The sequence below is a fragment of the Ictidomys tridecemlineatus genome, chromosome 12, assembly GCF_052094955.1.
Source record: "Ictidomys tridecemlineatus isolate mIctTri1 chromosome 12, mIctTri1.hap1, whole genome shotgun sequence".
In the NCBI taxonomy this organism is placed as follows: Eukaryota; Metazoa; Chordata; class Mammalia; order Rodentia; family Sciuridae; genus Ictidomys; species Ictidomys tridecemlineatus.
This window is the reverse complement of record NC_135488.1, coordinates 45,342,610-45,358,089: the sequence shown is the minus strand read 5'-3', so window position 1 is coordinate 45,358,089 and position 15,480 is coordinate 45,342,610. Positions and strand designations below refer to the sequence as shown.

Genomic DNA, 15,480 nt, shown 5'->3' with positions numbered 1-15,480 from the left:
GAGATAGGTAACCCACAGAGACTCTAAGATACCATAGCTTCCTGGTTCCCAAAGGCAGTACACCCCTCACTTGGAGGTGGATCATACTCTTCCCTCTTGTGTCTAAGGAATAGAATTGGGCAAAAGTGATGGGATGTCACCTCCAAGATTGAGTTATGGGAAGCCTGACTTCTGTCTGGCTCCCTCTCCAGCATTTTCCCCCACTCTGTCTCCCTTCCAATCTTGATCCAAGGAATGAAATGATATGCTGTCTTTGTATACAACTTTGTGATAAAGACCAGTCCTCCCATCAGAAAAGTGTTGATTCTCAGCCAAACTGGTTTTTTACCAGGATCACAGGCAAGAGCTCAGGGGCAGATTCTCCCAGCTAAGCCTCAGTGGGGTCTGCAGTCAAAGCCTCCAGGGACATGGAGACAGAGGCATCCAGCTGAGCCACCTTGGACCCAGTTGCACAGAAACTTGACCTTATAAATGCCCATGGCTTTCAGTTGTGAGTTAGGGGGTGGTGATCCACAACTCTGGACATTGAGTGCAGTCTTTGGGCTGTGCGGTGTGCCCTAACCTATCCCTATCTGCCCAGGCCCTCCAGCCATATTGGTCTTTTATCCATCCTCCTCTTGTGGCCACACTGAATCAGGACTTCCAATTTCTATGTGGCTATGCCTTCCTCAACACACTGTTCCCCAAATGAGCAGAACTGGCTTCCTTTTGTCATTCTAGTTCCTGCAGCAATGCCACATCACTGAGATGGTTCTCAGTCTCCACCTAGTGACTCCAACTTTCCTTCACACTGAGCCCTATTTTGGCTCTGGCTCTTGTTCTTTTCTTTCACTTGCATCTGCTTTGTGATTTTATGCACCTCCAGCTGCAGATGTGCAGCTACCAGAGGGTAGGGCTCATGGTGGTGACTTTCAGAGCCTGCGCAGGCCCAACATGACCCCTTTAGGTAGGGTGAGCGCTGGAACACAGTGATGAGTGAAGAAATGAATTCAGAAACCCCCTGCCTCTTGGTTGCTCCTCCTATGCACAGGAATGCTAATGATGGGAGGTCCCATGGCATGGGACACTTTGGACATACCATGACCAGGGCCCTCTGAGCATGGACAATACTGCAGCCCCTAGTGGCCAGCATCAGCACTATGCCCCAGGGAGGAAACCCCAAATCAAAACCTTGACCTGAGTGTGGGTATTCCCAAGGCAATGAGGTCTCAGGGTCCCTAGCACAAAGCAGTAAATCTTCTAAATTCCAGGGGAAATGAAGGGAAATCAGAGTCTCCCTTGTTTCTTTTTTCCCTCTGCAGGACCCAGAGTGTTGTCCTCACTTCAGCCAGGGCTATGACCCTGGCCCCATACCCAAATGCGGATCATTAGATTTCTAAAGGACAGTCCTTTCACTGGACCCAGTGTTATGGGCCAGGCTATATGGGCAATGACCAAACAGATGCCATTTTACAGTGAGACTCCATATCATGTAACAAATGCTTCTTCCATGAGAAAGCCCTGCCTCTGTACCTATTAATATTACCTAGCACAACATACTTGGCAAACAAAATAGCAATTCTTTTTATTTTTTTTATTTTTTTTATTGGTTGTTCACAACATTACAAAGCTCTTGACATATCATATATCATACATTAGATTGAAGTGGGTTATGAACTCCCAATTTTACCCCAAATGCAGATTGCAGAATCACGTAAATAGCAATTCTTATACAATGTAAAATTGGCTTTTTTTTTTGTTTGTATTTTTCTTGGGCAATGTACCTTCTCAGAGATCGATTGTCTAGACGTTAGTAACCATTTTCTAACTTGTCTGAACTAGGGTCATTTTGACCCACTTCCCTTCTGCTTGCTTGCTGCTATGCCAACCTGGAAAGTCCCATGGGAAATACCAACATGCCCATTGCATTGTCTTGCTCACTGCCTAATTCAGTTTCTGTACCTGCTTGCTTGCAGCTACATCACCGCAGATGGTTTTTTGCCTTTAAATATCCTAAAATGTTCAAGCTCGGGGCTGTTCCTTGCAGAGACAGTTATGGGAGTGCGGGGAGAGTCACTGGCTGTCTGGCTAAATAAAGACTCTTCAATTGGGACAAAACTGGGACGTGGTGTGTTTTCTGAGTGACCTGCCCCACAATACCAGGAAGAGTATTGTAACAATACCCTTTGCATAATCCAGGTCCCTCTTTCCCCAAACCCCAAGCTTCTTGCTCTTGAGAAAACCAGGAAAGGAAGAGAATTTTCCAAGGATCATGATAGGCGAGTGATTCATGGATGGTGAACTGTCACCACCAGAAACTACTGGGAGCATATATGGACTTTGCATCCCTGGCTTGTGCACCTGGATTTTTTTTTCCACATTGATTTTTTAAAGGAAGTGAGGCTTTCTCATGTGGCACCCCAACACTAAGGCGTCTTCCATGGGAACAAGTGGTGGGCAATGGACCTCATACCATGTCTTTCAAGAGCATGCAGAGAGCATCCCCAGCCCATCCTGACCCTAGGGAACCTGGGGGACATCCCACAAACACCATAGCATTTCTCCACTTCACATGCAAAGATCCCAGGTGAGAGCCCTACATTCCACTCTGGACTCTGCCCCTGTCATGTGCCTTGAACAGTCCTACCTCTTTCCTGCCACAGTTCCTTGATTGTCCTTCTATGGTTAGTTCATGGAACCCAGGGGGCTTGTGGCCCACCCTACCTGGCTGGGATCAACTGTTGAGATCTATAGAGAAAGTGGTGACACTGTGGAATATGTCTGGGAACCTTTGTATGATGGAAAGTCCCACCCTCCAGGTTTTCATCTTCAAGGTAATGTGTAGAAAGGGAGCCAGAAAGATTCTGCCAGATAGAGACAGGTGTGAGAACTGACTGAGCCTCAAAAAGGTGCCCAGGTCTCTGGGTGCAGAGTTAGTTTCATGTGGAATTTCTGGGGACCCTGAAGAAAACCTATTTACCTTTATGCAAAGAGACTGGACTCCTTCAGTCTAGTCATGCTGCTCTGCTTCTCAGATCCCTGGGACATCCCAGGTGTGTGGAGGTGGGGAGTCCACATAACATCCCAGGCTGCACCTGGGCACCTCTATCTGGATTTGAAGCATGTGTATATGCCTCAGGGATCATCAGAACAGTGTAACTCCCTCTGAAAGTGGGCTTAAAGACACTCAGGTCTGAATTAGCCCTGCCCTCTGGACTCCCTAGTCCCTGTTCTTTAGGAGACAATACCAATTCTTAGCCCACAGACTGGGCCCACTCAGATCCCAAGAGAATCCAGGTAGTGTTTCTACCTCTAGCCTTCATGACCCACAAGACAGTGTGTGGATGGACCAAATCAGATTCCTCTGCACCATGGGGATGGCCCCAGCCCACTTCTTAGCATGCTCATGTCTGTATATCGGCCTGTAGACACCTGGAGGAGGAAGGAACCCACAGGCTGATCCCATGATCAGAGCTGCTCCCTGACATGAAAAAACAGGTCATAGCACATAGTCACCACTACCTGTCACTGAGAATTCAATTGAGACACCTGCAGAATTGAAATTGATCTGGCATTCCCAGGAGTAGGGGTAAACTGCATCCAATTACAATGATGGTTTCCACAAAAACATAATTATTTTTAGAATTTCACTTATCTCACATTCCCAGTAATCAGGTTCATAAAAACATAAAGTAGAATTTTCTTTTCTTGGGCCTGGGGAGGGCACTAGAATTCAGTATTGACAGCAAGATGAGAGTCCTGGGGATGGATGGTGGTGATGGCTGTGCAGCAACATGAATGTACTTAATGCCATTGAACTGTGCACGTAAAAAAGGCTAAAATTACAAAATGGATGTTTTGTGTATTTTACACAATTACAAAATTAGAGAAATTGTTGATTTACTCTCTTGGGGTTGTTTGTGTTGTGATGGCAAAAACCGTGTAATTTATAGAAGAGATTTTATTTCTCAAAGTTCTGGGGGTTGGAAATCCAATATCAGGTACCACGTTCTGAGAACATTGTTGCTGTGACCTCCTGTGTCAGAAGGTAAAACAGGGAGGGACAAGGGCTGCTTTGAGAAGCCTCCTCTGTAAGGACCTTAATGCCATTCTCATGGAAGGAGTCTCCATGGCCTAATGACCTCTTAATGTCCCCACCTGTTAACACAACATATTCAGGAGACACACATTGAAAGTATGAAACCACTAAGCAGAGACAAACACAATGATAGAGATGGTCCTGCTGTGCCTTCCCAGGGCCCTGTCCTCCTGTGCAGCAGTCCTGTCACCCTGTGTAACCTAGCTCTTTCAGACCAGAAAGCCCAGCATCCGCGCGAGTCACACGGCCCCACGGCCACGAGGGGGCAGCCGCAGGCCTCACACCCCTCAGGGAGTGTGTATCCAGGTGAGGATCTTGTGGCAACCTAGGTCCCCAGCTGAGGGGACAGGCCAGCAGGCGGAGCGCGCGGAGGGCACCGCCCCCAGCAGGCCAACCCTAAGGGGGAAGCGGAGTCGTCGCCAGGGAGACGGGGGCGGGGCCTTGCAGGGCGGGAACTTTGAGCCGCGGTCGCGGGGCGCTCCGAGGGGGAGGAGCCCGGAAGTAGCGCCCGCGGCGGGGCTGGAGGTCCCGGATGGAGGGTCCGGCTCGCGGGGTCCGTGACAGGAGAAGGTGCGCTGCCGGGAGCGGCCGGGTCTAGGCGCCCACACGAGGGGGGACCCGGAGGAGTCTGCCGCCGCCCTGGAGCCTCGGTCCGGCTGCCTGTCCCCTGGAGCCGCCGGGGAGGTCCCCTCAGCGCCCACCGCGGACCCCGCGGTCCCGGTTCTCACCTGAGGGCCCTCCTCGGCGGAGCTGCTGGTCACAGCGGGTGGAGTGTGACCTGCAGGGTCCTGTGCAGGACGCGGTGGCCTCAGCCGTGTGGCCTGCGCCGCGGACCTCAGAGGAGAAGAGATGGCCTGACCCGCAGGCCCCTGGAGAGGGGAGGGCGACGGAGGAGCCCAGGTGACGTGGGGGCAGGAGGCGGTTTAGAAGGGAGACCCGCCCAGGGGTGTCAGGTGTCTCTGACTCTGTGTCCTTTTGTTTTCCTGTGGCACCTGTGGGTTTTGTTTTAAGTCCTCGCTTTAAAAACCCTTTCGTATTTACTTCCTGCTCCTGGTGAACACTGGGAAGAGATCCTAAGGTCTTTTAAGGATTCTACAAAGCAGTGTAGTTCCTGGAAGTGCCATGGAAAGAGCAGCGACTTAGGGTAGGAATCAAGGGAGTGAGTCCTGTGGGCTCCAGTTTCTGCACTGTGTGTGAGAGAGTTGCCTGAGGACAGTTTTTGCAATATGTGCCATGGGATGATTCCCAGTGATGGCGGTTGATTGCTAAAATGTGTTGTTGGCATGCTTGGTTTCAGACACTAGCCTAAGCACTGATTCCTTTAGGAAACTCCATGGAAACCACGAGATGGATAGTCCTATTAGTCCTATTTCCTGATGCATGTTGTTGGAGGAGATATGCTTCCTTTCTCCTGTGACCAGGGGTTTGTATTCAGCTTGGCAGAGAATGGATTGGACACCATAAGGAATGTGAAGTAGCACGTGTTCTGACTGCTCAATGGACAGTTAAATCAGAACCTAGGACATGTGAGTCTATAAAAGAGTACAGTGTAAGAGGTTAGGGTTGCATTTTGCGTAATACAAGTTATTGAGTTGAAGTTGCATTTGTGAATTTTAAAATATGGAAGGAAGGATGGAGGTTGGTCCACTTGAGGATTTATTCAATGGAATATCAGACTTTGTTTCTTTTTACTGGCACTGTGGAAATACGAATGATAACAAGTTGGTGACATCTTTCAGGTGGAAACATTGCCAGAGGAGGAGGTCATCAAGTTGGCAAAGAAGCCATTTTGTGAAGCACCTGTTGACTCAAGGCTTTTGATGATGAATTCACGTATGGAGACTTTAATTCTTCCTAGATATTTGCATTTGGTGAGTCACAGAATGTATCTGAGTAGATAATTATTTGTAAGCATGTCCACAATAATCTCATGTAGTATGCATAAGAGAGTAACAGATCTCGGATGGGGAAAAATTGCCATTTCCTTTGTTGCATTGAAGAAAAGTAATCATGACACAATATTTTCTTTAAAAAAATTTTTTTTTTTTTTGCCTTGAGGTATGCCACTGTGTTGACCAAGCATGATTGTTGGTAGGTAGGATAGCAAGAACTTGAATTCAGGGATTTGACTGTCATGTGTCCATCTGTTTTTCATTGATTTCTTTGAATAGATCCAGATTGGCAGCTGTCACAGTTTAGCTTTTGACTTTCCCAGCTGTGGGCATCCTGATGGCCCTCAACTCCCTGTCAACACAGACAAGTCTATAAGGAACATGAGGATAAATATCCCTATGCATGTCCCCTTGCTTAAGCAATATGTAGGTAAAGTACGACAGGTGGAATTTCTGGGTAAAAGAATGTCTGTTTACGTCTTTGACTAAGCAGTGCCAGGTGGCTCTTCTGAAGAGCTCAACCTGTCCATACATGGCCAGCATTCTCTTCTCTAGGTTTCTGACTTGTGCATGTTGAGTAGCTAGCATACTGTTTTTGTTGGTATATTTCTTAGTTTCTATTTTGATGCTTTTCATTGGGGGATTCTCTCCCATGAAAATGAGCTTCCTCTGGATCCCCCTGCCCATTCCTCCGCTTGACCTTGTTTTCTTCTTATCGCACATGTAAGTTCTCTGGGGATGTTGGATTGTTTGTCCATTATGAGACTAACACAGGCCCTCTAGAACTTTCAAACAATTAGTAAAATTCCTAAAGAGAAAGTGAACCCATTGTGCTAGCATTTTGGGAAGAAAAGTGTTGGATGATATATTCAAAGCATGAAATTCTATTTTATTCTTTCCAAAATATCTCTGGGCAATGAAATGGAAGTCAGGGTATCTGAGGAAATGATCATCTGTTTCCAGTTTTCTGGGATTTGGTTTAAGTGGTCAAGTTGTGATATGTATTAATTCATGGATCCAATAGGGTGATAATTCTTTTAGGTTACCTTAGGTGCCTTCAAACTGAGGTTGTTGGCTGTCCTCAGGTTTCTGAGGAGAGCTAGGCATAATTAGTGACATGGAGCCATGACAGTTGTTGGTACACCTGCAACCCTAGTGCAGTCTTGAAGAGGCAATGTGTCTGTCCCATTTCCAAACCTTCAGGCTCAATGTGCACATTTGAGAATGGTTCCAGCCATTTTCTCATCCCTTGGATCATTCCCCTCATATGTCCTGTGAGACATTTTCTATGTGAGGCTTGAAGAAGAAGAGACTATTCTGTAAAGAAAACATTGTGGTCTGTGCAGTATAATATTGAATAAAGTCATTGAGAACTCAGAAATTCTGTTTAAAGATATTTGCATCTTAGCCAAATAAAATCTATTTCTAGGCATCCTGGTGAAGACAAGGATTTATCTTTATATCTACCATCATCTGTTTTTTTCGCTTGCATGAAGTTCATCAATTTACAGGCCGTTTTATCAGATGTGCATCTAGATCCCATTTAAATGACACACTTTTAAATGGTAGACCTTTTTACATGAGTGCTTTATCAAACACAGGTTTGGGCTCACGAGCCCATATATCAGTAGTTAGCTGGAACATGTTCTTCAGATTGGCCTACCCCTCAGTATCCCCCGATGTCGTCTGTTCAATCAGCTTCATTCCTCCTGCTCCATCACTGGCTTTCATAGAAACCACATGCTGTCTATAAATCAGGGATTCCAGTCCTACAACATTGCATTCTTTGAGTATTTAAAGTAATCCAATTTTCACTTCACCATGCCTGACATCAGCAGTAACATTTATCAGCAAATGTTAGCTTTTCCAAGATGCAATTCTATGTGCTCCTCTCCCAAAGAGTCTTACTAGGCATATCGAATACATAATTATTAAGTAAAGGCTGTAATTTTTAAAATGTCATCCATTGTGCAGTTGACACATGTCTGAGATACTTTTTATTTTGGAGGAAATATTATTTAATAGGGAATTTCAACGGCTACGTAATAGTGAAATGAGAAGTCTTACATCCATTTTATTCTTTGTGTTTGACGATTTTTATGAGTAAGGATAAGATACTTCCTTGTTCCAATGCAGATGATGCCCACTTCTGTGAATGTATGCGGAGAGTCACTTGCTACTTGGATGCTGGATATTGTACTTGACACTAACATTGTACTTGGTAGGTGTCAGAAAGTCAATACTGAAGTTAAGCTCTTATGTTCTAGTAGCTGTGCTGAAGATCCTTGGTGTGCCACCTTCTGCAATCCATGCTACTCTGTTCATGTTCCTTACTGACTTCCTGGTGATGAGCATCATGGTCTCCTGGTCTTTGAGAATGGCCAAACATTGCACTGTGAATGGGGAAGATGGGCATGTGGAAGGCTCCAGGGAGGAGGGATCATTGATCATGTACTCTAATCCATGTGACTGTTTAATGACCTGTTTTTTCTTCTTGGGTTTTAAGGGAGACAGTGCCCTCAAACACTTTTGTGCAGCTGGGAATGCAGGCTTCTGCTTCACCTTGAAGGACGCATTAATGATTGATTTCCAGAAGACACGAGAAGAGAGAAGTGAGCCTCTGGTATCATGTAGGTTCCTTGCATTGCCCATGGGTTAGAAGAGAGAAGAGTTGCTTCATGAGATTTGATCCCCTTTTTCCTGAAAAGTTCCACACACGGGTGAGTCCCCAGCATGTTTAGAAATCATTTCAGACACCTTTCTGGACGGAATTGAATTAGAGCCCCTGATGATGTGGAAGAGCTAAAGATGGGTTTGCTATGAATTTTCTATTTCATTCATCAGGGCCTGAGTCAAGCCAGTTATTGTGCTGTCAGCGCATGAGCTGCTGGTCAAATGTGAGGAAGTGGTCTTGCTTTATGAAAACACCACCCTGATTCAGTGAGCCAGAGGCAGCCTGGAGTCCCTGTTTTCCTGTAAAGGCAGATTGCTGTGGATGGCCTCTGGCCTCGTCATGCAGCCCTGCTCAGAGAAGGGGATTGAGGGTCCAGGCAGATCCCTAGTTTCTTTTAACCTTTATTGCCATTGGGCCACCCCAGGATTCTTGGACTCTACCTGGTCTTCTGGCCTGGGTCAGGGGATGTGAGGTTTGGAATCCCCCTCTGTGGCAGGATCCCAGGCCCCCCAGCAACTTGAGGACAGGCACAGCCTTCCCTAATTGTGTTAGAGGGGGAGACTTCTCCCACCCATCCTGATCCATGCTCATCCCACATTTTGTAGCTTGACACCTGAGGACCTTTATTCATTGACTTAGTGGTTAGTGATGATGGTTACTGAGACTAAGTGACTCTTTCAAGTCACATCACTTGCATGGTAGGGCCAGAGCATGGATCTTCCTAATTGATTTCATGAGACTCTCTCATGGAAACTGTGACTGCCTCCTAAACACACACTCTACATTTGGAGTGTCAAAATTCTTGGCACTGCCTCCTTGGCAAGTGTATCTTATCTTCTACATGGGAATTTCACAATTTTTTTTTTGGTTTGTGGAGGTCATGCAGAAGTGATTTCATTTGAAATAGTCCAAAACAAGAAATACCAGTTGTCTTTTTCGCACATGGATGTGTGTAGTGAACATCCCTTTCTGTGAGCTTGCATGCGTTGCTCCTTTGAATTTGTTGAAGAATGGTTGGCTGGGGAGCAAGGTAATGAGAGATGGATATCAATGCTTGTCCAGTATTCTGAAGTGAAGAATGTATTGAGGATGTGAAGGCTTTTCTAGCCAGTTCCTATGGCTCAGTCAGGGATCAGTCAGAGGATTCTGTCTGGTAGACTCTTTGGAGTAGATGTCAAAATGGACCAGTCTTACTCTGTCCAGGACTGAATGCTGAGCTTGAGTGGGAGCTTCTTATCAGTTCAAGCACTTCCATGAGTCTGTCCTCTGTTCTCTTTGTTTGTTTGTTTTATTTTTTCAGTTTTCAGTGGACACATCTTTATTTTATTTCATGTGGTGCTGAGGATCGAACCCACTGACTCGCGCATGCCAGTCGAACATGTTACCACTCGAGCCACATCCCCAGCCCACTCTGTTCTCTTTTTTCCGAGCAGTTTCTTACAGGAAAGGAGAACAAACATTGAAAGTACGGTGATTGATTATGTATACCAATGTTATTTGAATCAACTTTGTATAATTCAAAATTAACTTTTTGCTAGTAAAATTTCATATGTTGAGTAAATAATGAAAATATTGGGGTTGGGGGATGAGGATGGGCAAATCAAATATTTTTGAGCACCAAGACCTGTTTTTTTTTTTTTTTTTTTTTTTTTAAACTTAAATCATGAACTGCCTGAGGACCACAGCAAGTAGATATTTCCAGAGACAGTGGAAAGGTAGTAGCACATGAGGAAGGGAAGAGCTCTCAGATTGGGAAGAGGGGGCCGCTTCAGGACTCACCGGGCAAGGCACGAGGCTGCTGGCCATGGTACATGCCTGGGCCCACTGAGTGGGGACGATCCATGCTCTGTGTCCCTCTACCCTCCTCTGTAGCTTGTGTTGGCAGCAGATCAGGGAATTAGGGTCAGAAGTGCTCCTAGTAATATAGGCACCAGCCCCCAGAGTGTGTTCCTAGCCCTTCCCCACCTGGCCTGACTTGGTGCTTGTGTTGATGCAGGGCTGAGACCCTACAGTCATCAGAGTGTGTCTGTGGTCCAGATCCACCCTGCATGGCCAACATGCTCAGACCTTCATCTGGGTCCTAGGCCTGCTACAACCAAACTCTGTCAACTGGGTGGCCAACCACAGAGGAAGGGCCTTCTCTCAAGCTCCAGGGGCTCAACACACAAGGTGTTGGGCGGTCCCACTGCCAAAACACCTCACAGGTTCCTAGGGGACTGTCCCCCAACTCTCCCAGCCCTTGCCCACTCTCCTATTGCTGCCCACGATCTGTGGTTCCCATATGGGCATCCCGTCCTGGCTCCAACCTCACATAGCTGGTATCCCCCAGTCTCCCTGGTATCTGGTCCAGACTCTCCTCTTCCTACAAGAATATCAGATATTGGATTTGGTCCCAGTTGATGCTGTGTTCCATCATGTGAGCTCCTAGCTTCATCACTGTGCAAAGACTCTTTTCCCACACAAGTTTGCACGACTTTTGGCTGGCTAAGAATTTTCAGGCGACACTTTTCTAATGAGTACACTTTCCTTCCTTCCGATCTCCCACCAGTGAGCATTCCTCGCACCCTTGTCCTACTTCCTTTATGGCAGTTTCCCTCCTTAAGGCTGAGAGGACCTAGTGACCCCTGGATTCACATATTCTCCTTATTCACCAACACACTGCAGAATTCTCCAAAGGGCCATATATGCTCCTGGAAGTTGGTGGTGGAAATAGTTCTCCACCCATTAATCACTCCCTCACTCACTAATGTCCTTGTGTCCTTGAGAAAGGCTCTCCCTTTCCTGGTTTTCTGAATAGAAATCCTCTTGCCTCTTGGGTGAATAGGGTTATGGTTTGTGCAGAGGGTGTTGGTCCACTGAGCATCTTAGAGACTGTCCTTTATGGAGCCGAATGATCCTCATTGGGGAATGAGGCCAGGGTCCTAACTGTGGTTAGTGTGAGGACACCCTGGGTTCAGAGAGGGAAAGAAGGACAAGGGAAACTCAGATGTCCCTTCATGGGCCCGGGAGTTAGAGGACTTCCCCTTTGCACCTGGGATTAGGAGACCTCATTTCCTCGAGGACATGCACACTCGGACGTTAATCTTGAGTTTGGGTTTTTTTCTGGGGTCCAGGGCTGTTGTTAGCCACCAGGAATGACAGTGCTCTCCATGCTGATTGAAGCCATTTTTGCCAGGAAAGAGCCCATGGTCACGCCTTGTGCAAAGCATCCCACGCCAGGGGCTCCCATCCCTACATTCCTGTCCTGAAAGGAAGCCACTCAGAGGCAAGGTGGGTCCAACCACCTCCCATGTGTTCACTCATCACTGTGTTCCAGCATCACCCCAGTTCACAGTCCTGATGGGATTGGATGTGTCTCAGAATGTCACCCTCATGAGCTCTACCCTGCTACAGCTGCAGTTCTGCAGTGGGAGAAACTCAAAACCTCAAAACACATGCACATGAAAGAAAAGAGCAAGAGCCAGAGCCCAAACAGGGCCACATGTGGCAAGGACAGCTGGAGTGCCTAGGTTGGGACTCAGAATGATGTCAGTGGGGTGGCATTGCTGCTGATACCAGCATGATAACAGAGAGCCAGCCCTTCTCCATTTGGGGAAGGCAGCAGAAATTGAGAGGCAGGATTGAGTTTGGCCCTAGGAGGAGGTTGGGTAAGAGGCCAGTGTGGTTTGGAGGGCCTGGGCAGATAGAGAGAGGCCAGGGCACACCCCAAAGCCTGGAGACTGCACTTGATGTCCAGGGTTGTGAAACACCACCTCCCCTCTTACTCAACACTGAGAGCAAGGGGCATTGATGAGTTCAGTTTGTGTGCGGCTGCATCCAAGGTGGCTCGGCTAGGCACCTCTGTTTCCTCTTCTCAGGAGGCTGGGAGTCCAGGCTTCACTGAGGCTCGGCTGGGAGGATCGGAGTCTGAGTTTATGCCTGTGTTCCTGGTGGATCCATGTTGGCTGAGCCTCAGTGTTTTTGTAATGAGAGGATGGGTGACTGTCATGTCTTTATCACAGGACACACTTGCTAAATGGATTTGTTTGCTCTGAGGAGGAAAGAGAGAGAGGGGAGTGTTGCTGGAGACAGGGATGCAGACAGGGGTCATGGACTTGGCATAACTCAGTCTTGGAGGTGATATCCCATCACCTGTACCCACTTCAATTCTTATGAATCCAGAGGCTGAGCCCCCTTGAGGTGAGGGGTGAACCGGTTCTGGGCAGCAGGATGCTGTGGTACCTCTGAGTCTCTGTGAGACCCCAACACTAGACACACTTGGCCCTTTTGAAATCTTAGGAGAAGCCTTGCGAAGTTGTATGGCAGAGGGGAGCAGCCTCTGCATCTCAGTCCCCTCCAACTTGCCATGGTGTAGAGAGGGTACTGCAGCCACGATGGGACGGACATTGGCCACATTCCTGTGTGGGACACAGGCCTGATTGAGTTAGGGTGCATTCTTTGTCTCTGCCCTTCTTGTGATTGTCCCATCTCTACATTTGTGCTTTAGCCACCTGTGAGTCCCATCTCTGGTTTCAGGAGAATAGAGGGTGTTATGGGCCAATAGACACAATAAACCCTAGATATTAGATGCTACCCTACTTTCCAGAAAAGACTGGGCACAGCATGAGTTGCACATTAATGGGACCAGGGTCCAAAAGCTGCTGAGAGGGAAGGACTGGTTGTGAATGCATTTTTGAAGGCTCCAAGCTGGAACTCTAGTGGCACCAAGCAGGGCAGATGCTGGTGGGGGTATTTACGTAGTTGTTGGTGAACACCTGCGCACCTGAGATGGGTAGGCATGGAGGAGAAATCAGCAGCCCATAGGGCTTTTGAAAGTGGTCTTATGTGAAAAGAGGCTCAGGTATGGGCACAGGAAATGACATCATTGCCTTGACAATGGATCAAACAGAACATGGAACCCTGGTATCCAGGCACCCACTTCACTGACCAAGCCATCCGAGCTCATTTGGTTGGAGAAACTGGAGTGAGAAGGATGTTCTCCTGTCCTTGCAAACAATGCCGAGCCTCAGGCTCCCAGGAATCTCAGGGGGGCCAACTAGCCCTTTTGTGGATGCACTGGGTGAGGCTTCATCTTAGACGCCAGAGCCTCTGGAGATTGTCGCAGAGGAGCTCAAGAGTAACAGTAAGTAGCACAGGGCAGGTGAGCCCAGCAGGCTCTCTAGTCTGATCCCTGATGAATGGCCCAGGACTCCTATTCTGACTCTGTGTGTGTGTGTGTGTGTGTGTGTGTGTGTGTGTGTGTGTGTGTGTTTGTACTGATGGGAACTGTCCCATTGTGCTTTGACTCTAGTGTATTGGCACAAGTCATTTTTCTGTTTGTCACCATTTCCATTTTGAACCCACCATTCTTGGTCCCAACCCAGGGTGAAAATGATGAGAACACGGAGGAGCCCTTCAGGGTACAGAGCCTTGAACCTTACAGGCAGGACCAGCTTAGGAATGAGCTCCTGCCTGTCATTTGTGGGAGAAACCTACATTTCAGCAGCAACATGGGGTTAATCTCCTGGGATTTCATCCCCACCCAGCAGGTGCTGGATCTCTTGTTCCCAAGGTAAGCACCAGACCACCAAGCCCAAGTGTGTATCCCCCTCTTGCCTGTCTTGCGGCTGCCATGTGCCTCTCAGGGACCCAAAGGTTTGTGATACCTAGTGAAATAGAGGACCACACTCATAGTGGAATGTCAGCCCCAATGGGACGAGTCCTGGAGGTGCCTGCCACAGCCTTGCAAGGGGAGTGAACTTCCCCTCTCAGGCAGAGAAACCATTCTGACTCCAGCTGATCCACAGAGGTCCGTGGAGCAGTCCCCACACACTGGGCACCACAGCTCAATGGTGTGCACTGAGCTCATTCCCAGGTGGACTCAGCGAGGCCAGGTGGTCTTTCTGGTGTGATGTTGGCTTTGTGAAGAATGTAGATCTGTGCCAGAGGCGTCTCAAAACTCGGGCCTTGGGAAAAGCACTTTTGGGTTAATAAAGACATGTTAGTTTCCATAGTGGGACAGAGCGTCTTAGCTGGGACATAGCTGGACAGGGGCTTTGGACATGGCAGCTCCCACTCCCAGAGATATGTGGGAATCAGCAGTTTGGGCTCATTCACTGATGAACATGGAGAAAGCACCCACTGTGTGAAGACACGTTTCTAGTCACGTTTCATAATTCAGTGAAAAATGGGATGCAAATGACTGCCATTGTGTCCCTTTTCATGGGGGTCAGCCTCAAACCGCAGGTGCCATGAGTACATATCCTACATGTGACTGCATCCCTGACTCCATGGGGCATAACTGCACGTTGTCCTCTTCAGTGACTATGGTGGACCCTTGGATCAACTTCAACATGGAATGGTCTTGGGGTCAAGAGGGTGGGCTCCTGTTTCTAGAGTAGGGACCTGCAAGGTGATTTGACTTGGGAAGGCTGAGGAAAGACTGCTCTCCCCAATTCAGTTTTCTGCCTGCAGTGTAAGGTGTGGGGCTTCAACAGTAGGAGGGGTAAGGCAGGGAGTTGTAGGTAATCATGGTCCTCTGGGGAAGGCCCTGGGATAATGGATCCCCTACTCTACACCTCCCTGTCCTCCCTCAGGGCCACAGAGATGTGGTCTGCACTCATGGGAAAAGAGAGGTCCACCGCTACTCAGGGGGACTCAGTGAGAGCTCACAGAGAATGAGGTAGCATTGCAGCCCTCGCCAGGGGAGGAGGTGTCTCTTGAGCCCTGAGAAGAGTGGGCAGGAGGACAGACACTCCCGGAAGGTGCATTCCAGGTTGGAGAGCAGGTAGCCAAGAGGAAGAAGAGTTTCGGGCCTGCCCAGAGGAGGGGAGAGCTGGTCATACCATGAATCTAAC

The 15,480-nt window shown here is 48.0% G+C and overlaps 1 protein-coding gene across 7 annotated transcripts in view; it reads left to right on the top strand.

Annotated features, from left to right (window-relative positions):
* Nucleotides 1-15,480, top strand: part of LOC144369305 (uncharacterized) — a 33,820-nt gene that overhangs the window by 7,192 nt on the left and 11,148 nt on the right. Inside the window, exons 1-6 of one of the 7 annotated variants that reach the window (XM_078028820.1) lie at nucleotides 4,661-4,978; nucleotides 5,514-5,604; nucleotides 5,818-5,949; nucleotides 8,107-8,191; nucleotides 8,477-8,690; nucleotides 14,008-14,195. In XM_078028820.1, coding sequence (XP_077884946.1) covers nucleotides 8,649-8,690; nucleotides 14,008-14,195 — 230 coding nt within the window. In that variant the 5' untranslated portion in view covers nucleotides 4,661-4,978; nucleotides 5,514-5,604; nucleotides 5,818-5,949; nucleotides 8,107-8,191; nucleotides 8,477-8,648. The other 6 variants (XM_078028819.1, XM_078028821.1, XM_078028818.1 and 3 more) reach the window with 6 other exon arrangements.